General features: G+C 35.2%; 1 protein-coding gene across 2 annotated transcripts in view; it reads right to left on the bottom strand.

Moving 5' to 3' along the window:
• The window catches only part of LOC149808193 (uncharacterized), a 110,786-nt gene that overhangs the window by 22,272 nt on the left and 64,443 nt on the right, over nt 1-24,071 (bottom strand). For both annotated transcript variants that reach the window (XM_089974509.1, XM_089974518.1), the window contains 3 exons: nt 21,890-22,395; nt 12,767-12,918; nt 2,320-2,862 (listed from right to left, as the gene is read on the bottom strand). In XM_089974509.1, coding sequence (XP_089830635.1) covers nt 2,320-2,862; nt 12,767-12,918; nt 21,890-22,395 — 1,201 coding nt within the window. The remainder of the gene's footprint in view (nt 1-2,319; nt 2,863-12,766; nt 12,919-21,889; nt 22,396-24,071) is intronic.

Genomic DNA, 24,071 nt, shown 5'->3' with positions numbered 1-24,071 from the left:
TGCCAGTAGCTTCTCGAGGGTCAGTGGTTCTTTCCGGGGTTTTCCCAGGTTCTTCCTCCACCATTAATATTGGCTGCCATGTATAGCCTATCGTGTGCTGAAAAATAGCGTTAAACCCTACAACAACAACAACAACAACAATATTAAAATCGAGAAGAGTAGAGGGCCATTGGTATCAAAACCTGTAGAACGCCATGTCACGTAAACCACTTTAGAACTGACTCATCAAACTAGTAGCACTTCATTTTTGACAATAGGATTTTATGATCTACTAGATCAAAAGTTTTATCAGAATTTAGGAATATTATACCAGTCAAATTTACATGAGCCATTCCTCTAAACCAAAAATATGTCAATTTATTTAAGGTTGTGACACATAAATAGGTTTTTCAGAAGCCTGACTATTTTGTATGACACACTAAATATGGGTTGAAATATTCGTAAACTTGATTTAAAAAAATAATATTTTGTACAGGATTGATAGTACTGATACAGTTCTGTGATTTTCAGCATCCCTCTTACCACCAGTTTTATGGAATGGTGTGACCCAGGCACATTACAATCTGTCAGGAAAGAAACCTGACAGGATATTCAGGTTTGTAAGGTAGGTGACAGACCTTGTTACTACATGAGCAGAAAGTTTTAAGATCCTTGGTCCACTTTTATCGAAACAGTATGAATTTCCTAATACTTAACTGTGACTGTTCCAAGAATACATCATGATTATTAATAAGGTAATAACAGTAACCTTGTCTACTTTTCAATTAACATGTTAATAGTTGGGTTGTAAATCAATGTTATTGTTGTTTTCTCTTTCCAGCTGCTAAAAATGTTGTTATTGTATCCTTATGTGAAGACGTTAGATAATTACTATATTGTAAATGGGTTAGAATACCTTTATGTTTACAAGAACTAAGATCTTGCAACTACCGCTTAAGTCTATGTGTTTATGCATTTGTTTCTACTGCTGTCATATAATAGTTTTTCTTTCACTTATCAAATTTCTTCTTGGCTTAATTTTGACTCTTTATATATCTCTAATGGTCATTTAATTTGTGATGTACATCATGCCACATTAATTTCAGTATTAATCCATTTTAGCAGAACCTAATGTTTTACTCTTCTGACTTTTTTTGAGTTAATTCATCTTGGAAATCATTTTCATTAAATTTCTTAAAGTTTTTATAGTTGATTGTGGTATGATGGCCTGAGGAAATTGAGGGGCCTGTCATGTGACACACACATGTGGTGGTCACTGAATGCATGAAAGGCAATGAATATTTACAAATATTTTCAGGTCTATTAACATGATCATTATATTATTACTCAGGATCTTTCTGATGCAATAGTAATTCAAGGTCATACATTTTTGAAAGTACATTTCTAATGTTAAGATGAATGTGTAATCCTTTCTTAATGAGTCCAAATGTGGTTAACTGTATTTTGCTGACATGAGAGGTATAATCAGGTGCCACAAAATTGTTTAACTCATCTCCTTTGTTATTAAGTTTTACAATCGTTTAAATCTGATACATTAATATCATGACCACATTTAGTCATTACATGTTTTATTAGTCATGTACTAGTCAATTAGTAAAAGTGTTGGTGATGTTATCTGACTGAGTATAAGAAATAAAATCTCATGATTTCCTGTTCATCTTAGAAAAATATCCCTTTCATAGCTTTCATCTTCTGTTAGTACATTTGTTGAAAAGGGTGTTGTATTACAACATATATATGTTACAATCTATACATAGAGAAAATTTCTTTTGCTGTACATATATATTCACCATAGTAAAGACAGTTTTCAACAACAAAAGTATGTCCCTTCATGAATTTTATGAATTTATATCTGTTGTTGAGAAGAAAAGCAGTTACTTTGTTGGACAGTGCATTTTATAACTGTGGTAGTCATTTCCAGCTTTACAGTGCCTCAGTGTCTTTGAAAAATGCTCCATATTGGGGCACAAACAAAACTTGAAATTGTTCAAAAAGGTCACAAAGAATATGTATTATTGCAGATACCACGGTGTCTCACCTTGGTAGTAGTACTGACACAATTATTCAACAGTCAGAATGACCTGATCTCACTATGTAAAAACAGTAAGACACCTGATCTCACTACGTAAAGCAGTGAGATCAGGTAGTCCCATCAATATAGTCTACATTAAATTCAATTAATAGCCAGTATCTGATAGATTAAATCAAGCAGTTTGCTTCTAAAAATGGATCTGACCTTAATAAATGACCTTTAAAGTTACATAAAGATGAAATCAGAGTTGAGACGCTTCATAACAGAAATGCCAGATATTTCCTTACCTGCCTCACACTTGTTTCCATGGTGTTGAGCTTTACATTTGAAGCAATCTCCAGTAGTTTGAGAGCAGCCTTCAGAGCATCCCACTGGGCAACCTTTTGTGCAGTCATCACCATGGTAGCCAATAGTACAAACATGACATTTTCCTAAATGGTCACAAGTGGAGTTTGGGCACTTTTCTGGACATTTTTTTTCACAGTGTGAACCATATGACAAATTTCCCTGGCATCCTCCAATACATGTGCCATTTTTATGACATGAAGCTAGGCATTTATTACTGCAGACTTGATCACACTTTGGCCCATAGTGGTCCTTCTTACATGGGTATGTGCAGTTTCCATTGTCCACATGGCAATGTCGCCCAACACCCTCCCCACAGCTGTCATTGCATTTTTTATCACACATGCTGCCATAGAACTCATCTCTACAACCACCAAGACACTTTCCTGTGTGTTTATGACAAATTTCCCTGCTTGTGCTATTCTTGCATCCATCACTGCATCGGTTCTGGCACCCTTGGACACCGTAGAAACCATCTTCACAAGCTGATTTAAAAAAAAAATTATAAAAAAAAACAAGTCAGTGTTACTGTTAATAGCTGATCCTTGTGGTATATGCATGACAACTGAACTCAGTCAGAGTCTCATCAATATCAAACAGCATAACAAATTCAGCTGAAACTCAATCTTAATTAGGGGATTCATGTATGGAAAGTTTACGAGTCTTGGGATATAATTTTGCAACACAAAGAGTAGTGTGTTAGTGGCAGTTTTAGACTGAAGTTACTGATTTACTTTTATCTGCATGACTTTTGCTCAAACTGGTCAAAAGCCACATGTATATGCACACACCCACAGATTGTAACCAGTGAAAGTGACCAATATGTGACTATACAAGAGAACAGTCATGGGGTATAGAAGGTGGTGACCTACAACAGTAGCTGACAAAATCCCCATTATCACTCTATCATTGTAAACAAGTGTTTAAAGGACTGGAAACATGTTTAGGACAACTCCAAATTTAGAAAATCAAGCAAAAAAGCAACCAGAATCCAAAATCAATTATTGCAAGTATTGTATATATTTTATCAACCTGCAAAATACCCAAACAGCCTTGTTGTGTATGCCAAAATAAATACAAAAAAGGAAACAAATAGTATCACAAATGGAAACAGATAGATTGTAGACAACAATAGAAAAAAAAATAGTTTTCTATACCTGGCAAAAAGTCCAAAGTAGCCAAACAAATAATTATATTTTTAATTAGAGAAGGTTGTCTGTATATATGTGGACAATATTGAATGTCAAAGCAAATTCCAACAACAAAAATGGAAGAAACTAGGATGCTTGCATCCTGCAATTGTGATACAAACAATATTGCACAAACATATTTACAATTAACAACAACAAGAACAACAGACTCTAGTATCCCAGCAATTCAAGCAACATTTGCCAATGTGGGAATTCAAGCAGAAGAGTGTGTGGACATATATTTATTGCACAAAAATGCATATGAATCCAATCTAGTTGCAGATATTTCCAAAGTGGACTATTTGTATGGGTGTTCACATCCACTTGTGGCTTTTTACCAACATGAGCAAAAGTCATGTGTGATAGAAGGTGATATCTACATTAGCAACCCTTGTTTAAAACTTCTATTATCACACTACTCAAAGATACAGAAGTCTGACAACTGATTTCAGCCAAGGTCTCATCAAGATACCTAATCTGAATGAAATCCAAAAATAATTATCAGTGCTCCTGTGCAGAAAGAAAAGAATGTAAATTGGACAATCAGGAGCTATGATTTCCCTCAGTGATAATAGAGAACATTGGCAATCTTACTTTGCCATGTCTCTCTGATTTCAACTAGCACACCAAATGTGCTTGAAATCTATAAATAATAAAGGTGTTGTTATGTGGAAGTAAAAGTGAGTGCATATGACAATTAGGAGCTCAGAACTCTGCTCAGTGATGATGCAGAATGCTGACTATAAAACGCGGACAATATAATATCAATGCCAAGAGGAATACCAAATTTGTTTCAGATCAAATGATAATTAATGGAGTTATTGTGCAAAAGCAAACGTTTGTGGGTCCATAAATCAGGGAATATTACTCTGCCTGCAATAATGTAAATGCTGACAATCAAAATCATTCTAAATCTCCTCAAGCTCTAACTGCAACCCCATGTGGATGAAATCAAATAGTCATATACTGTAGGGAGCTATTCTACATAAATGAACGGGGGCCCTGAGTGTCCGAGTGGTCTAATGCACTCACCATTACTAATCACTGCCATCTCACCTCTGTCTGCATGGGTTTGAGTCTCGGATTCAGCCAATGTGGGTATGTGAGAAAGCCTTATAGTAGCTTCTCATGGGTCTATGGTTCTTTCCGGGGTTTTCCCGGGTTCTTCCTCTACCATTTATTCTGGCTGCCATGCATAGCCTATCTTGTGCTGAAAATGGTGTTGAACCGTACAGTAACAACTACATGAGATGTGTGGAAGTAAAGACAAATGGTTTGGTTTGGTTTGGTAAATATCAGAGATATTTATTTGATAATCCACTGAGAATTCAATCATCTGTTCAGTCACTTTCACTAGCCAAGGTTTCAATAACCCTACGTATACCATGGCGGATCAAACAGCCAAATGGGTACTTTGTCCTAGTGTCATCTATTGGATTTCATGTGTTGCCTCCCTTAGTATGTAATGTCAACTAACCAATAGCGTGGTGCATTGTATATCGGCTGAAGATGGTGGCAACTGACCTAAAAATGATACTTTGTAAGTTTAATATCAAAAGTATGAATATGTACCAGAGGGAGGCCATTATAGGTCTATTTGAGTGAAAGGTATTTGTGCAAATATGGACCGGTACTGGAAAAGTGCTAATCAGTCAGCCCATTCAAGTTGTGTACTCTGCTTGTCTTGATCACGTAATAATGGTGTTCAAATTTGAACAACTTAACTTTGATTAGATATGATGGCTTGTTGCCACATCCAATGAAATTCACAGACCCAAAGCACAGAAATATCTGCTTGATATGCCAAGGGGTAGACAGGGCTATCGGAACCTTGGCTAGCAAAGATATGACAAGGTGTAGATAGGGTTATCGGAACATTGGCTAGCGAAGATATGCCAAGGTGTTGATAGGGTTATCGGAACCTAGGCTACTGAAGATATGCCAAGGTGTAGATAGGGTTATCGGAACCTTGGCTAGTGAAAATATGCCAAGGTGTAGATAGGGTTATTGGAACCTTGGCTACTGAAGACATGCCAAGGTGTAGATAGGGTTATCGAAACCTTGGCTAGTGAAAATATGCCAAGGTGTAGATAGGGTTATCGGAACTTTAGCTACTGAAGATATGCCAAGGTGTAGATAGGGTTATTGGAACAGTGGCTAGTGAAGACACTGTTCAGTAGAAATAGCTCTAACAAGATTTTCAAGATGATCACCAAATTTGAGGTCAGATCATCAGTTTCCATACAGGACCTATTACATATCCTAGGATGTGCCTAATTAAGAGAAAATCCAGAATATGTTGATATGACTATCCATTCATGAGATGTAGTACCAGCAAGATTTTTAAGATGTCCACCATACAGACCATACTGGATATCTCAGGGACACCATTTTCAACCAGCACCAACTAGACCACAGGGTGAAAATGTGTTCCAAATTTAATGATTTACCTCTAAATAATTTGGGAGAATTTTCACAACCAAATAATTGCTAATGGATGACAGATGCTAGAAGATTGATGGATGATGGACACATGGCCATTACATAGACAACTCCAGTCTTTTTCCATTAGATCAATAAAAAAACAACTCTAAATAACAAGAAAGAGAGTTTAAAATAAGAATGAAAATCTAAAGACTGCCCACACATGGCAAAATGAGAAATGCAAAGAATAATGTAAAAATAAGAAACAAGACAAATTATCAATACACATTTCCCCTGCTTGATTTCATATTTTAAAAAATCTATCCTCCTAATTTTTTTGGAAAATAGACAATAACTTTAGTTTCATTAGAAATAAATTCTTCTCTGTTGTATTATCAGACCCTTACATTAAGTGCTTGTCCAGAAAGAATTGTGGAAATAAGGACACCAAAATATCACAACAAACTAAGTGTATACTTTTTATTTGTACTCAAATATGATTTGTGTCATAAACTTCTAACTAAACTTTAATAATTGTTTCAAAGAGAAATATTAGTATCTTGGCTTGATTAATTGGATAATTATGGTTTGATTAATTAGATAATTATGGCTTGATTAATTAGATAACTATGGCTTGATTAATTAGATAATTATGGCTTGATTAATTAGATAACTACAGATCATGTAAAACAAGCAGATAATGCATGTATACTTCCTTGTGACAACATGTGAACTGACACCACTGACAAAACAGAGATTTGTTACACTGCGCACTGTGCAAATATATCTGATACTCTTTTGCCCAGAACATCTGTTGACTTGTTGCCAATTGAGTTTTACATCAGAAAAAGTATTAGTGTATTGCAAACTACAAGACTAGTTACAAAATGGGTATATAATACAAGTGTAGTAGTCAAATTTATCTCCCTCTGAAAGTTTCTCTGGGGAAAGAATCAGCTTGCCAATTCTTTCCCTTGGGGAAACAACTGGTTAGCAAATTCTTTCCCCCTCCAGCTCAATGTTTCCCTCTTTGGAAAGAATTGGTAAGGTGGTTCTTTACCCCCTCCCTACAAAACAAGTAGCTAGTCAATTCTTTCCCCCTCCAGCTGAAAGCTCCTCCTCGAAGGGAAAATAATTGGCAAGATGATTCTTTTCCCCTCCAGCTGAACGCTCCTCCTCGAAGGGAAAATAATTGGCAAGATGATTCTTTTCCCCTCCAGCTGAAAGCTCCTCCTCAAAGGGAAAATAATTGGCAAGGTGATTCTTTTCCCCTCCAGCTGAAAGCTCCTCCTCAAAGGGAAAATAATTGGCAAGGTGATTCTTTTCCCCTCCAGCTGAAAGCTCCTCCTCGAAGGGAAAATAATTGGCAACATGATTCTTTTCCCCTCCAGCTGAAAGCTCCTCCTCAAAGGGAAAATAATTGGCAAGGTGATTCTTTTCCCCTCCAGCTGAACGCTCCTCCTCAAAGGGAAAATAATTGGCAACATGATTCTTTTCCCCTCCAGCTGAAAGCTCCTCCTCGAAGGGAAAATAATTGGCAAGATGATTCTTTTCCCCTCCAGCTGAACGCTCCTCCTCAAAGGGAAAATAATTGGCAACATGATTCTTTTCCCCTCCAGCTGAAAGCTCCTCCTCAAAGGGAAAATAATTGGCAAGGTGATTCTTTTCCCCTCCAGCTGAACGCTCCTCCTCAAAGGGAAAATAATTGGCAACATGATTCTTTTCCCCTCCAGCTGAACGCTCCTCCTCAAAGGGAAAATAATTGGCAACATGATTCTTTTCCCCTCCAGCTGAAAGCTCCTCCTCAAAAGGAAAATAATTGGCAAGGTGATTCTTTTCCCCTCCAGCTGAAAGTTCCTCCTCAAAGGGAAAATAATTGGCAACATGATTCTTTTCCCCTCCAATTACACCTTTTATGCATCAGAGCAATTAGTTAGGAAACAAAATTTATAAAAACAAACACTAACTTATTTTAAGAAATTAATAAGAACAAAATCCCCCCTGAAAATGAATATATTTGTTTGTAAAACCAACCATATTTGTTTTTAAAACCAACCATATCAAAATAAATATTAATGTTACAACTGACCATATGAACAAAAAATATAATAATTATGTTTCTTAATAAAGGTTGTTTATTTATATTTTTGGATTTAAAACATGTAATTAAAATATAAAATAAGAAAATATAACTAATCTAAGTTTACACATGGAAGAAATATGATTGTCCCAATTTGTCAGTTTTTATTAGCATGTGCAAAAAGTTGAGTAATTTTATCTTCTGAGTACCGTCAAATCTTGGTATAAATAAAGTCGAATGTCCTTAATATTAATCCTTCTTGACTCAATCAAAGATGACAAGTCATACATTGATGTAGTATCGTATATCAATGATGGCACCTACCCAGCAAATATGGCAGGTGTCAAATATTATAATAAGAGAGATAGAGTGAAAAGCACATCATTCGTATTAAAGCTAAAGGTTTTATTGCAAGCAATGGTGCACTTTATAACTGCCATGTTTTTGGAAGAAATGAAGTAGCAACAGTCCTAGGAAACCTTCATTCTGGTACATTCATACTATGATATTAATGTAAAATTCTAAGTTACTCAGATAAAATGGACAGAGCCTGGGTCCACTGCCCTGAAAGCAAACACCAATTTAATACTTCTTGCTAAGCTAATTACTATATTGATATGTCCATACTCTATCAAGATCAATAATCCATAATTATTTCAGGAAATGATTAGATTTAATTAAAAGAATTGCATAGTACTTGGTTAATTAATTGACCATTCTGTATTTAAACATATAGGGATTCTTCCTTATTTATAGAGTATACTTGAATATATTTTCATTTAAAGGCATCAGCTGTCTTCAAACCCTGTCATCTCTCTCTCCCTCTCTTTTCTCATCTCTCTTCTCATCTCTTTCTTCCCTCTCTCCTCTTCTGTCTTTCTCTTTATTTGTGTCAGCTCTGTCTTCCTCTCTCTTCATTTCCATCTCTGTTGTCCTCTCATCAACTGTCTTCAAACCCTGTCATCTCTCCCACCCACTCTCTTCCACTCTCTCTTCTCATCTCTTTCTACCCTCTCTCTTGTTTTGTCTTTCTCTTTATTTGTGTCTGCTCTGTCTTCCTTTCTGTCTTTCTCTCTCTTCGTTTCTATCTCTCTTGTCCCCTCATCAACTGTCTTCAAACCCTGTCATCTCTCCCTTCCTCTCCCTTCCAGTCTCTCTTCTCATCTCCTTCTTCCTTCTTCTCCTCTGTCTTCTTCTGTCTTTCTCTTTATTTGTGTCTGCTCTAGCTTCCACTTTGTCTTTCTCTCTCTTCATTTCTACCTCTCTTGTCCCCTCATCAACTGTCTTCAAACTCTGTCATCTCTCCCTCCCTCTCTCTCTCTATTACTGTCTATCTTCTCTCTCTTCCTCTCTCTCTCTCTCTCTATTTTCATCATCTGTCTCCTCTCTAGTGCTGTCATATATACTCCCCTATTCCTCTCTGCAATACACACAGCACATGATCATAAATTGTAAACATTTTTTTCTTGTACTTCCAAAGTAAAATTGAATCATTATATTTTTAGTGTAACAGGTAAATATGCTGGTGGATATCTAGGTCATGACAAAACATGGGAGAAATGCCAGGAAGAGTATTAATGGAAGGGGATGAAACAAGATGCAATAAAATATGTCAGTGATTGCGATAAATGCAATAGAGTGAATCTAGGGACAATACAAGCAGCACCTCCTCTGAATCCTAACCTGTGCCATCCTAAGTGTGGAGTTTAGTTGGAATCAATATTATTGGTCCTCTTCTAATGACAGACAATGGGAACAAATGTATTGTTGCAGCCGCAAATCATTTTTCCAAGTGGTCTGGGGCTGAAGGTCTCCCCAACAAAAGTGCTGATGAAGTAACAAACTTTCTACTTAATATCATATGTCACCTTGGTCCTATGGACTCAATCATAACTGATCAGGGAAAAGAGTTCACAAACAAGTTCATGTATAACTTAACAAGTTAGTTGGATATAGACCACAGGATTTCCTCTGCATAACATCCACAAACCAATGGGCAGAGATAACGTGACAATAGGACCCTGAAGGAAATGCTATCCAAGGTAACCAATGACCAAGCAACAAATTGGAAGGTAGGGCTGCCAAGTATACTGTTTGCATATGGGATAAGTGTACAATCATCAAGGTCACCTTTTGAGATTACGTATGGTAGGAAGGATTGTATCATTCCTGCACCTAGCCAAAGCAGAGATTGCAATGAGTTTTCTCATGGTGTGTTGGCAAACATAATAACAAACATAGGGAGTTTCTAGGTCAAAGTGTAACAGAAAACATTAAAAATGCATAGAAATAATCCATTAAAACATTTCAAAAGGGAACTCTTGTTCTTATGATATTGTTGTTGTTCTAGGGTTTAACGACATTTTTCAGCACAAGATAGGCTATATGTGGCGGCCAGTATAACTGGTGGAGGAAGAACCCTGGAAAACCCAGGGAAGAACCACCAACCCACAAGAAGCTACTGGCAGGCTTTCCCATGTACCCACGCTAACCGAGACTTGGACTGGAACCCACGCATGTTCTTATGAAGAATGCCAATAAAATAAGGAGATTTTTCTGCGAACTGGCACCATGATGGGTGGACCCTTACATAGCAAAGATGTTCTTACAAAGGGCACGGTAAGAATACAAAATAAACATATTTTCAAGTTGCTCTCTAGCATCTATCATTGTAGCAATCTGAAACATGAAGCCACCACCACCAAAGATGCCAGAAATTCCAAGAAAACACTGAAAGAACTACCAAAAAGACACAACAAAAATAACATCAGATTTGAACTCCTCCAACACTGAGTAATAGAAGTAACGGTAATCCACCTAAGTTCTTAAAAGAGAACCAGTTAAAATATATAAAAAATTGCCAACAAGACTTCCAAAGAGGCTCCACGTACACAAGGAAAATAAACATTCATAATATCAGAAAATAAATCAGACTTCAATCCACCTACAGATAAACAATGCAAAGACAGTTACAAGAAAATGCAGATCACCTTTATGAAGCAACCAAAGTATAATTTACATAAGACATCCTCAGCCCCCAAAAAATTGCAAATCGTACAAGGTGATGGTAACTGTATGTTTAGAGCTTTGCAATTTCCGGACACGAAGAGAGTAGTTGCAATAGTATTGACAGGCTTAGCAACTACCTCAATAATAATAACTGAAGTATTTAAAGGACAGTAATATGGAGTCAAATACTGTGTGGGCAACTGATGCCAAGATTATTCATGCTGTATCACAGACATTTATATGTATTGTGCTAGTGGATCAAATTCCACAGGATGTTAAACAATATGATTGGCTGAGGTACCCAGCATCCTTTTTTTTGGACACTTTCACTCAGTCTGGAATATATTTTCAAAGCCATGCAAATGACCATTTTCATGTTGTGTTAGACTGCTAAGAAGAGGCATGAAAATTAATTAGAATTTGTGTCTTATGCTGTGTAAGGTATTTTTGAAAGGATATTAGTCTGAAATTGTATACTGTATTAATGTAAACGTGTGTTTGAAATAAACCCTTTCTGAGATTTTGTTAAGTGAACTATTACATCTATTATATTTCACATGTGGGCCTTAAGCAGGTTAGGAAAGAATCCATTAATGAAAAGAAACCAATTAGTTGTAGTGGGGAAAGAATCAGCTGTTTCTACCCCCACCCCCATTTGTTACGTGACCATTATATATATATGATATTTCAGTTGTTGGCATTAAGCATATTGCCAAAGAGCCCATTCATGAAAATAAATTATTTGTTAAGTGACCCATTACATGTATGATATTTCACATGTGGGCATTAAGCATACTGCCAAAGAGCCCATTCATGAAAATAAATTATTTGTTAAGTGACCCATTACATGTATGATATTTCACATGTGGGCATTAAGCATATTGCCAAAGAGCCCATTCATGAAAATAAATTATTTGTTAAGTGACCCATTACATGTATGATATTTCACAAGTGGGCATTAAGCATTCTGCCAAAGAGCCCATTCATGAAAATAAATTATTTGTTAAGTGACCCATTACATGTATGATATTTCACATGTGGGCATTAAGCATACTGCCAAAGAGCCCATTCATGAAAATAAATGATTTGTTAACTGACCCATTACATGTATGATATTTCACATGTGGGCATTAAGCTAATATTACCAAAGAGCCCATTCATGAAAAGAAACTAACTGGTTAAGGGGGGAGAACAATAACTAGAGCAGGAAGCTAATTGGTTGTGGGGTGGGGATATATATAACTAGAGGGGAAAGACTCAGCTAGCCAATTCTTTCCCTGGGAAAACTTTTAGCAGGGAGGCTGTTACACTACATCATTGGAAAGTAGAGCCTGGAAACATTTAAAAAATGTATGCTCTTTTATTTTTCCTTCGAAAGTGAAATCATTTATTAATTTTTTAAACCAGCTTTCTCTTTCAATTATACTCTTATGCACTTTCTGGTTTACAGTTTGTGAGAAGTAATCAATAGAACAAACAACACAGACCCTGATCTGCTAGTACATTATGAAATGATGCCAATGGATCTGACTTAGAGGCAATATGGATTATTTGTACTTATTATGCAAACCTACTCTAACAGTAACTGTTGAGCATATCTGTGCTCAATTCAAATGCATCGTACCAATATAAAACTGTGACAAAGCATATATAACATTTAATAATTAGGTTGTCATGATGATTTACCAAAGATGTCTCTCACAAACAGATCTGGGACTTTTAGTTTAGCCACATAGGCAGCAAGAAACTTGGCAGCACTCTGGATGGAAGTAAAGCACTTCTTGTTAACCAGTCCTGAACATGTCAACTTTAGGTAGACAGCAACACCATCATCAAGCCTGAAAGAATGCAAAATAAAGCTTGTCAGGTGAAACTAGCAGAAACTCAAACTGCTGCAGCAAGAATTGCATTAACAACTAATCAGAAAATTTTGATGTGCTGGTATATTTCAACAATTAGTTGGTTGCTTCACAACAAATGAAGAAAGCATCACAACAGACCTGTCAGAAAGCACACTGCAGCCATCAAGACTTCAAGACTGCAACATATTCTGTGCAATTTACAGAAGTGGCAAATCTAAAAAGGATGGAATACCTAAAGACAAGACAAGAAAAATCCAGCAAAATAGCCGAAATTTTTGTACTTGCATACCATATGTACTCTCTTATAAGTCCAAAATGCAAATAAACATACACCGAGTTCTGCCATCACATAATGTGTTGGGAGGTTAGAGTCTATGTTATTTGTTCTAGTCATTACTCCTAACAAACTGCACAGACCCAGATCTGCTTGCCCATTATGCAATGGCAGATCTGAATCTGTGTATTTTGAAGTTGGACTCAACTTACAAGCAAGTATATATTGTATATGTAATATTAAAATTTTTGTTCTGGGAAAATAGGTATTGTGACTGGCTTTTCCTAGGTTAAAAATACAGTATAATCCCTATTTCCCCACCACTTTTCACTTAAGTAAGGAAGGGTAGTTTTGTACAGGTGATAAAATCAATAAATGAAGGAAGGAAGGGTAGTTTTGTACAGGTGATAAAATCAATAAATGAAGGAAGGAAGGGTAGTTTTGTACAGGTGATAAAATCAATAAATGAAGGAAGGCTTTTACTGATTATTTACATGTTTGTTTTAATGGCATAATAAGCACATTATTGGCTATATCATGCCAAGGAAATACAAACTACATGCCTTTAATGGCCAACATCCACCCTTAGATTTACAAGTCCAACACTCTACCAACTGAGCTACTGTGGCTCCCATTAACTGATGAAGTAGAAGACTGACAATGCAACCCATGTGAGATATCATCAATGGCTACCATTAGCTGATGAAGTGGAATACTGACAATGCAACCCATGTGAGATATCATCAATGGCTACCATTAGCTGATGAAGTGGAAGACTGACAATGCAACCCATGTGAGATATCATCAATGGCTACCATTAACTGATGAAGTAGAAGACTGACAATGCAACCCATGTGAGATATCATCAATGGCTACCATTAGCTGATGAAGTGGAAGACTGACAATGCAACCCATGTGAGATATCATCAATGGCTACCATTAACTGATGAAGTGGAAGACTGACAATGCAACCCATGTGAGATATCATCAATGGCTACCATTAGTGATGAAGTAGAAAACTGACAATCCAATCAAAGTGAGATATTAATGGCTCTCATTAATGGATGAACTAGAACACTGACAATTCAATCAAAGTGAGATATCAATGTCTACCATTAACTGATGAATTAGAACACTGACAATCCAATCAAAGTGAAATATCAATGGCTACCATTAACTGATGAATTAGAACACTGACAATCCAATCAAAGTGAGATATCAATGGCTCTCATTAATGGATGAATTAGAACACTGACAATCCAATCAGAGTGATATATCAATGGCTCTCATTAATGGATGAATTAAAACACTGACAATCCAATCAAAGTGAGATATCAATGGCTCTCATTAATGGATGAATTAGAACACTGGCAATCCAATCAAAGTTATATATCAATAGCTCTCATTAATGGATGAATTAGAACACTGACAATCCAATCAGAGTGATATATCAATGGCTCTCATTAATGGATGAATTAAAACACTGACAATCCAATCAAAGTGAGATATCAATGGCTCTCATTAATGGATGAATTAGAACACTGCCAATCCAATCAAAGTTATATATCAATAGCTCTCATTAACGGATGAATTAGAACACTGACAATCCAATCAAAGTGAGATATCAATGGCTACCATTAACTGATGAATTAGAACACTGATAATCCAATCAAAGTGAGATATCAATGGCTCTCATTAATGAATGAAACAGAACACTGACAATCCAATCAAAGAGAGATATCAATGGCTCTCATTAATGGATGAATTTGAACACTGACAATCCAATCAAAGTGAGATATCAATGGCTACCATTAACTGATGAATTAGAACACTGACAATGCAATCAAAGTGTGATATCAATGGATCTCATTAATGGATGAATTAGAATACTGACAATCCAATCAAAGTGAGATATCAATGGCTCTCATTAATGGATGAATTAGAACACTGGCAATCCAATCAAAGTTATATATCAATAGCTCTCATTAATGGATGAATTAGAACACTGACAATCCAATCAGAGTGATATATCAATGGCTCTCATTAATGGATGAATTAAAACACTGACAATCCAATCAAAGTGAGATATCAATGGCTCTCATTAATGGATGAATTAGAACACTGGCAATCCAGTCAAAGTTATATATCAATAGCTCTCATTAATGGATGAATTAGAACACTGACAATCCAATCAGAGTGATATATCAATGGCTCTCATTAATGGATGAATTAAAACACTGACAATCCAATCAAAGTGAGATATCAATGGCTCTCATTAATGGATGAATTAGAACACTGCCAATCCAATCAAAGTTATATATCAATAGCTCTCATTAATGGATGAATTAGAACACTGACAATCCAATCAAAGTGAGATATCAATGGCTACCATTAACTGATGAATTAGAACACTGATAATCCAATCAAAGTGAGATATCAATGGTTCTTATTAATGGATGAAACAGAACACTGACAATCCAATTAAAGTGAGATATCAATGGATCTCATTAATGGATGAATTAGAACACTGACAATCCAATCAAAGTGAGATATCAATGACTACCATTAACTGATGAATTAGAACACTGACAATCCAATCAAAGTGAGATATCAATGGCTCTCATTAATGGATAAAACAGAACACTGACAATCCAATCAAAGTGAGATATCAATGGCTCTCATTAATGGATGAAACAGAACACTAACAATCCAATCAAAGTGACATAACAATGGCTCTCATTAATGGATGAAATAGAACACAGACAATCCAGTCAAAGTGAGATATCAATGGCTCTCATTAATGGATGAAATAGAACACTGACAATCCAAACCAAAATGAGATATCATCACTATATAACTGCATACAAACTTTACTTTAAAGAAACAGAAATGATTAAGAGTTATATTTCTCAAGAACAAAAGTATGTAGTCACACACATGACTTAATTAAATGATGATTTAGAAAGTTCATTATCACTGAGGTATTATCAATACAAATTAAATATAGAATTTTCTTGACTCTGACAATAATTGAGAGATAGTGTGGAAAGAAACTTGGGTGGGGCCAACAATCATGGGCCACAACTCTGCTAAATGATCATGCAGAATGCTGACAATTAAATTCAGTCCAGTCCAGTACATCATTATAAAGTTGCATACTAAAGCTGGTTGATATCCAATAGTAATTAGGAAGGTATAATGGGAAAGGAAAGTAGGTAAATCCATCAATCAAAAGCAAATGAGTGGTTCTAACTATCAGGGGTAGTCACTATCACTCTCCTAAATAATGAGAGAAAACCGAAAATCAAATTCAGTCAAGGTGTTATTATCATCAAGCTGCATGTCAAATTGAAATGCAATGATATTAAAGAGAACTATTATGCAGAATTACAAGCAGATTCGTCTGACAATCAGGGGATATAAGTCCATTTAATGACATATCAGGGGATATAACTCCATTTAATGACATAGAGTCTTGACAAACTAACTTTACCAAGTTCTCATCAATATCTGACTACAATCCAAATTTTGTTGAAATGAAATAATAATTAAGACTGGTTGTGAGAAACCAAAAGTGGGTGGATCTGACATTCAGGATCTATAACTCTGCTGAATGATGTGAAAGAACTTACTTCGGTCTCAGCAGAAAGGTTGAAAACAAAAGGATGGACAAACACAAGGACCCAATTTAATATCCCCACTTCTGTAAGAAAAGGGAAGACAAATAATGACATTTTTGTGGATAATTGTGAGTGAAGTACTGACTGTAGCAGGTACTTCTAAAAATATGCATGGAATGTGACATAGTCACATATCAGATAACTAAAAATCTATCTCTTATGCTTGTGTTATTGTGGACTATTATTGTATTTTGAGGTCACAGAGCATAATTTTGTCACCTAAGACTAAGTACTAATTTTGAATGAAGACTTAGATTCAACCATGAAGGAATCTTTACATTTTTCTGAAAACTCTTCCCCTTTTTTAAAATGAAGTGCAATAAACCAAGGACTTAATATTTGTGAAAAGGCTACATAGATTCAGCAGAACCAACAGTCCCAGCAAGTCTGTTTACTGACTCTAGAAGTGTATTTTGTTTCTTTTAGTCAGAGACTCCTTTTAATGCAACAATTATTCAGTTTCACACAGAACACATTTTTGATTGGTTTAGTGCTTTCATCACAGCAGTACATGAAGGTCATTTCATGAAAAGGCAATTGAACAAACAAAGGACACATCATAGTAACCAATCTGATGCAGTGATACAATTTTGACCTGCATCCTTCTGGTTGCAAGTCATTGGTATGCTAATGCTAACCACTCAGCCACTATTGCTTCTGACCAGAATGGAACACAAGTTATTAGTTTTGGTGTAAATTAATATTTCCTCTAAACACTTTTCCAAGGATTCTGAAAAAATGTTTGAAATAAAATTACATGTACAACAGAAAAGATGACAGCAACATTCCACAATGGAGTTTTGACATGTGTAGTTATAATGACAGAGACAGGTGGAATGCAGAAACCCAGGGCAAAAGTGTCAAGTGCATTCCCACTTCAATATTTTGCCTTTAATAAAAACAGTCAGAAAAGTCATTCATCCAGGAAAAAATAGTAACACAGTCAAACCTGTCAATAGCATTCACCCATAGGAAAAGGCCAACTGTCCTTTGTACACAGGTAATCTCTGTATGCAGGTTCACCTTTCAAACTTGGATTCTTAACAAATGCAGTGAATACCATTAATAATAATAATAATAATAATAATAATAATAATAATAATAATAATAATATTAACAACAACAATAATAATAATAATAATAATAATAATAATAATAATGATAATAATAATAATAATAATAATAATAATAATAATAATATTAACAATAATAACAATAATAATAGTAATAATAATAATAATAATAATAATAATAGTAATAATAATAATAATAATAATAATATTAACAATAATAATAATAATAATAACAATAATAATAATAATATTAACAATAATAATAATAATAATATTAACAATAATAATAATAATAATAATAATAATAATAATAATAATATTAACAACAATAATAATAATAATAGTAATAATAATAATAATAATAATAATAATAATATTAACAATAATAATAATAATAGTAATAATAATAATAATAATAATAATAATAATAATAATAGTAATAATAATAATAATAATAATAATATTAACAATAATATTAACAATAATAATAATAATAATAATAATAATGATAATAATAATAAGAAGAAGAAGAAGAAGAAGAAGAAGAAGAAGAAAGAAAAAAAATACATTCTGAGGAGCCACATCCGTTTCAAATATCGGGTTTCAATTTGTATGTTTCCATATTAAAATTACTATCATTAATATTTAGTTAGTCCACTACTAAACAAGCTCATAAAATATATATTTACTTTATTCTCTATCCCAAAAATTGTTGATCTTATTATTTTTGTTTTGTGCAGTGTGACAAAATATTTTATTTACTAACTGGCAGCTTACATATGACTGTAAAAAACTGAGTCTTTGATCAGCCAACTTGTATAATTTGGTTTAGACACAACTGTTCACACTTCAAACAATATTTTGATTAACAGCTGCTCAGCTTATGTGTGAGGCCTCTGAGGGGATCATTAGTAACACATGAACAGAAACTTTACCAACCTTTACATAAAAGTTTTGTAAATAATTAATGAACCTTGGCCATAATGAAAGGGAATGTAGCTTGCATGTCTTGTCAAATAATGTATAGCATCAGATAAAGTTTTAATTCATATGCAAATAAAGCAGATGAAGATATCCATATACATGTCACACTGTCATAAAAGTTGACTCCCATTTGTGCTTTGACTATACAACTATTCTTCCTACCATTCAGCAAATGAATTGCTTGAAAAAGCCACCTTGTTTTAGTATCTGCCATATGGGTACCTTAGAGTGACACGGACAGTGTGAATGAATTTCAATGAGTACAAGCAAGATGGAAAATATTTACACATCAATACACCTTATATGCCTTTATCGAAAGAATGCCTTCGGTGGTGCTGAACAGTTTCGTATTTTGCATGGATTTTGATTTTTAAATAAAAAGTAGTTTTCCTCACTGGTCATCCTGGCTATTTGAAAAAAAGATGTTTTATAAATCGGTATTGTTAAAAGATCTTTTAATTCCATTATTTTGGTGTATGATTGATGGGTGCAATTTGGGTACCTAGAAAAAAAAATACTAACTCCACTTGATCATTTTCACTTCCTGCAATTCAAAGGTAAATTGCTAAAAAAAGAGCCAATAACTTTTTCAATTTCTGTATATTTTGTAACACATTCAATGCACTTTCAAAAGGTGGTATTGTCTAGTCTGGATAAGTGTGTTTTCCTAATTTTTATAACTGCTAAAGATAGTGTATTTTAGACTAATTCAGGCTGATTTTCTAAGCATGTAGGATTAGCCATTTTCATTATCTGTGTGCTTAGAACATGTATAATTTCCACAAGCAAGAAATTTCAGCCACAGTACCTGAAAGCAACATAGGTATGCCAACATTATCTCAATTGTGCACATTGCAAATGCAAACAACTTCACCTTGGACCTGTCGTAACTCTCTCAAAAGTGCATAATACCTGTAAAGCACCCTCTTCTTCATCAGAGTAAAGTTTATTGTGCATGTATACAGCAGTCACTGCCAATATGCTCAGCTAACTGCTTAAAGTAGGTGAAATTATTATTTACTTAGACAACACCTCGCCACTAACTGTGGAAAGCAGGAGATCATTGCATTCATGACTTTAATGTGGCAAATTTGTCTGGGGGAGGTTAGGCTGGCCATTGTGACTAGGTGACTGGTATAAAAAGGTGACCAGTTGGACAGGTTTGACAATACATCAGCAGAAACTCTGCACCCTTTAGTCCTCAACTTATCTTTATTAAAATAAACCCAAGACAGACAGACAGACAGACAGACAGGAGTAATACTATTTGGTCATTCAAATGTTGTATTTATGCATAAAAACATTTCCGTATAAACACTGTGAGGTCTCTGTTTCTTCCCCCTGACATAAGTTTACCTCACTCTTGTTGAGAGTTTTATGACTACAAGGGTGTAGGTTCAATTCCCACCACTCAAACAGCCCAGATCAGTGCATCCTTGGGCAAGGGACATTGCCCCATTTGCCACAGCACAATATAACCTTCAAAATGTTGTTGTGATGTAAAACACCAAAATACACACACCAAAAATACAGTAGAGTGGTATAATTTTATCATGAGATAAGGGCACCCTTCTTATGTTGAGAAATAGTTCTCCACCTGGTCCATAATGGTATAATACTGCTAATGTGTCCCCCTAAGACAAGGCTACCCTTCTGTTTTTCATGAAAATCCAACTCCATGAGGTTCAAGGCTTTTTATATTTACCAGTTGTGGGATCATCTGTCCTCCCATCAAACTGACAAATTCAGCTTTGCAGTACCAACAGGTAGGGTATTACTGATTTTAAATTTGATGGAGGATGGGGGAACTAATTTTAATGATCTAAAAATTGCTTACCTGTTGGTATTGCTAGATTTCCTCCTCCCACCCTGCACTGATGCCCCACTAAGTTAGGCTGCTCCCTTGAAATAAAGATGAACACCTTCATGCATGCTCAGTGTGTGTGTGTGTGTGTGTGTGTGTGTGTGTGTGGTATATCCTACAGGGGTGATCCAGTGTTCTGGAAGCTTCTCATGGTTCTCCCTAATGGGAGGTCAGAATTTTCATTGTTTGGACAAGGTATTTTCCTCCCCGAAAAGTAGTAACTATGTAGTAGCAACAGGAAAGTATTACTTTGATAAATTAAATATAATCATCATGGAAAAACATCAGTATTTAATTACTGTGCAACAACTATATACAATCATATTGTATCTTCCATGAGCCTGTTTACAGTAACAAATGAGGTACAATGAGGAAAACCATTTATCCATTCCTTCAATTTTATAACTCTGAATTCTTGTAAAATTTTCAGCTGAAACAACAATCAAAAACATTAGTTTTCCTCACATATTATCTCCATCCTTTGTTTTTCTTCACCACCACTGTCATTATTTTCACCTGTTAAATCAAGTCATCTGGTATCCTGTTGTCTAATATAGTTTTCAACATTTTATGTATTAATCATATTTGTAATTCTACCAACTATGCGCACATGGAAAATGATAAAAATGTTGTCCCCACAAAATGTATTATTTTCTGGATTTTTTGTCCATATAATTCAAAATGCAGAATTTTCACTCAAAATTCTTAATAATTCCATAAAATTCAGAAGGATGTCATCTCTACATCTTTGTATTACAAACACAAGTATAACCACATTATGATAAAATTGTAGCCCTATTACAAACACAAGTATAACCACATTATGATAAAATTGTAGCCCTATTACAAACACAAGTATAACCACATTATGATAAAATTGTAGCCCTTTTACAGATACTTCTGTTCTCTAGGCATACAATTTTTGCCCGGCTAAATTTTTATGGAATGCCCCCAACCTCCACCTTTCACTGCATGGATGTTTGGCAAGGGAATCAAATAGATTAAAATTTCATATAGTGAGCAGCACAACAAAGGGATAGAGTTAAATGAGTGTGACAAAATGTCTACTCACTTTGTAGTAATGAATGTTTTATTTACTCCTGATCTTAGGAGAAGACCAATCTTTCTTAAAATACTGTCCATGCCACTGGTAGGCTGCCGCATCTGGATGACTAGTTGACCTGGCAATGGTGAAAGTTCAGACAAAGCACAATCAAATCCATCATATAAACAATCTGTTGTGTTACATTCAGTGTCACACTTTCCATCAAAAGTCAGGTTACAGGAGCAGGGTGTATTGAAATATGGACTACAGTCTTCTAGAAAGCCTTTTTCAATGCAGTCATAACCATCGTACAAACAACCCTCACTGTTGCAAGAACTCTGACAAAAACCATCTGCAAAAAATCTTTCAGTGCAGTTAGATATGTTGCACATGTCCCATGGGTCTCCAACTGTGAATGAACACTCTCTTGGTCCATATGCCGCCTCACTGTACAACCGGTCCTCATCACTGTACTCATTGTTGACATCAGCTTTCACAAACTCCTGGCTGCAGTTGCCTCTCTTGCATACAGCCTGAAACAGACAGTCTTAAAGTTACTCTTGCATACAGCCTGAAACAGACAGTCTTATAACTAGACTGAAGACAATTGATTGGCTAATTTTAAAGCAAGATTTAAATTCAGACAATCACGTCTCTCTTTATAGTACAGTCATTTCTCTTTAATCCAACAAGAGGAATGGGAAGCAATTTGATGATGGAAATATACTCCATCCCTAACATATTGTACATTCCAACCTATGATGGAGAATTGAATCTACAGTAAATAAAAAGCACAACTCTTCTACAAATAGTGCATAGTTTATTGATCTGCAAATAGTGCTAGTTTATTGATCTGCAAATAGTGCGAGTTTATTGATCTGCAAATAGTGTGGGTTTATTGATCTGCAAATACTCAGTGTGGGTTTACTGATCTGCAAATGGTGCGGGTTTACTGATCTGGAAATAGTGTGGGTTTACTGATCTGCAAATGGTGCAGGTTTATTGATCTGCAAATAGTGTGGGTTTATTGATCTGCAAATGGTGTGGGTTTATTGATCTGCAAATAGTGTGGGTTTATTGATCTGCAAATGGGGTGGGTTTATTGACAGTGATTTGCAAACATCCTCTAATCATGACCATAACTTGGACCAATTTTCAAAACAAAAAGGCCAATAACTCTTACAAAACTCATGGGATCAAAAGGATTTGTAAATATGTGCATCTTTAGATGATGATCATAATGCATGTACAGAGTTTCACAGCAGTCCATAAAGAAGTGCAAGACAAACTACATGACTGTGACACAAACGGCACTAAGACAAACTACATGACTGTGACACAAACGGCACTAAGACAAACTACATGACTGTGACACAAACGGCACTAAGACAAAAATAACAATGGCAATAATCCCTAACAAAAGTTGTGGGAGCAAAGTCATTTGTTGACTTGCACCTCTTCAGGCAATGACCATACTATTTACCAGCTTTTTGGGCAAAAACTGCAGGGCTAGTTGTGCTAATGAGATTTTGTCATACATGGGGCAAAAACTGCAGGGCTAGTTGTGCTAATGAGATTTTGTCATACATGGGGCAAAAACTGCAGGGCTAGTTGTGCTAATGAGATTTTGTCATACACAGGGCAAAAACTGCAGGGCTAGTTGTGCTAATGAGAATTTGTCATACACAGGGCAAAAACTGCAGGGCTAGTTGTGCTAATGAGAATTTGTCATACACGGGGCAAAAACTGCAGGGCTAACTGTGCTAATTTACAGGAGAAAATAAAATTTGTTGATATACACATCTTTGGATGATGAAGATAATATGTTTCACAGCGATCCATCATAAACTGCATGGACTAAGTGCTAACAAAATTGTGTCATACACTGATACAAGACTAAAAATATATTAACTCGAACAAAAACAACAGAAGCAAAGTGAGGTGTTGATATGAACACCTTCACACCACATCCATAATATTTAACAAATTTCACAGTAATTCATCAAAACCTCTGGGACAAGATGTGCTAACAAGACTATGTCACACACTGTCTCAAGCTACAATTAGGTTATTTCAAGAGCAAAAACTCAACAAAACATATGCACATTTCCTGGTCATGACCATTATACAGTATTTATAAAGTTTCATATCAGTCAATCCAAAACTGCAGGACTAGATGTGCTAACAAGATTGTGTCATGCACTGCATT

The sequence above is a fragment of the Sinohyriopsis cumingii genome, chromosome 1 (genome assembly GCF_028554795.1).
Source record: "Sinohyriopsis cumingii isolate HCF-2022 chromosome 1, ASM2855479v2, whole genome shotgun sequence".
NCBI classification, from domain to species: Eukaryota; Metazoa; Mollusca; class Bivalvia; order Unionida; family Unionidae; genus Sinohyriopsis; species Sinohyriopsis cumingii.
The sequence above is the reverse complement of the archived record's forward strand: the minus strand, read 5'-3'. Positions and strand labels throughout refer to the sequence as shown.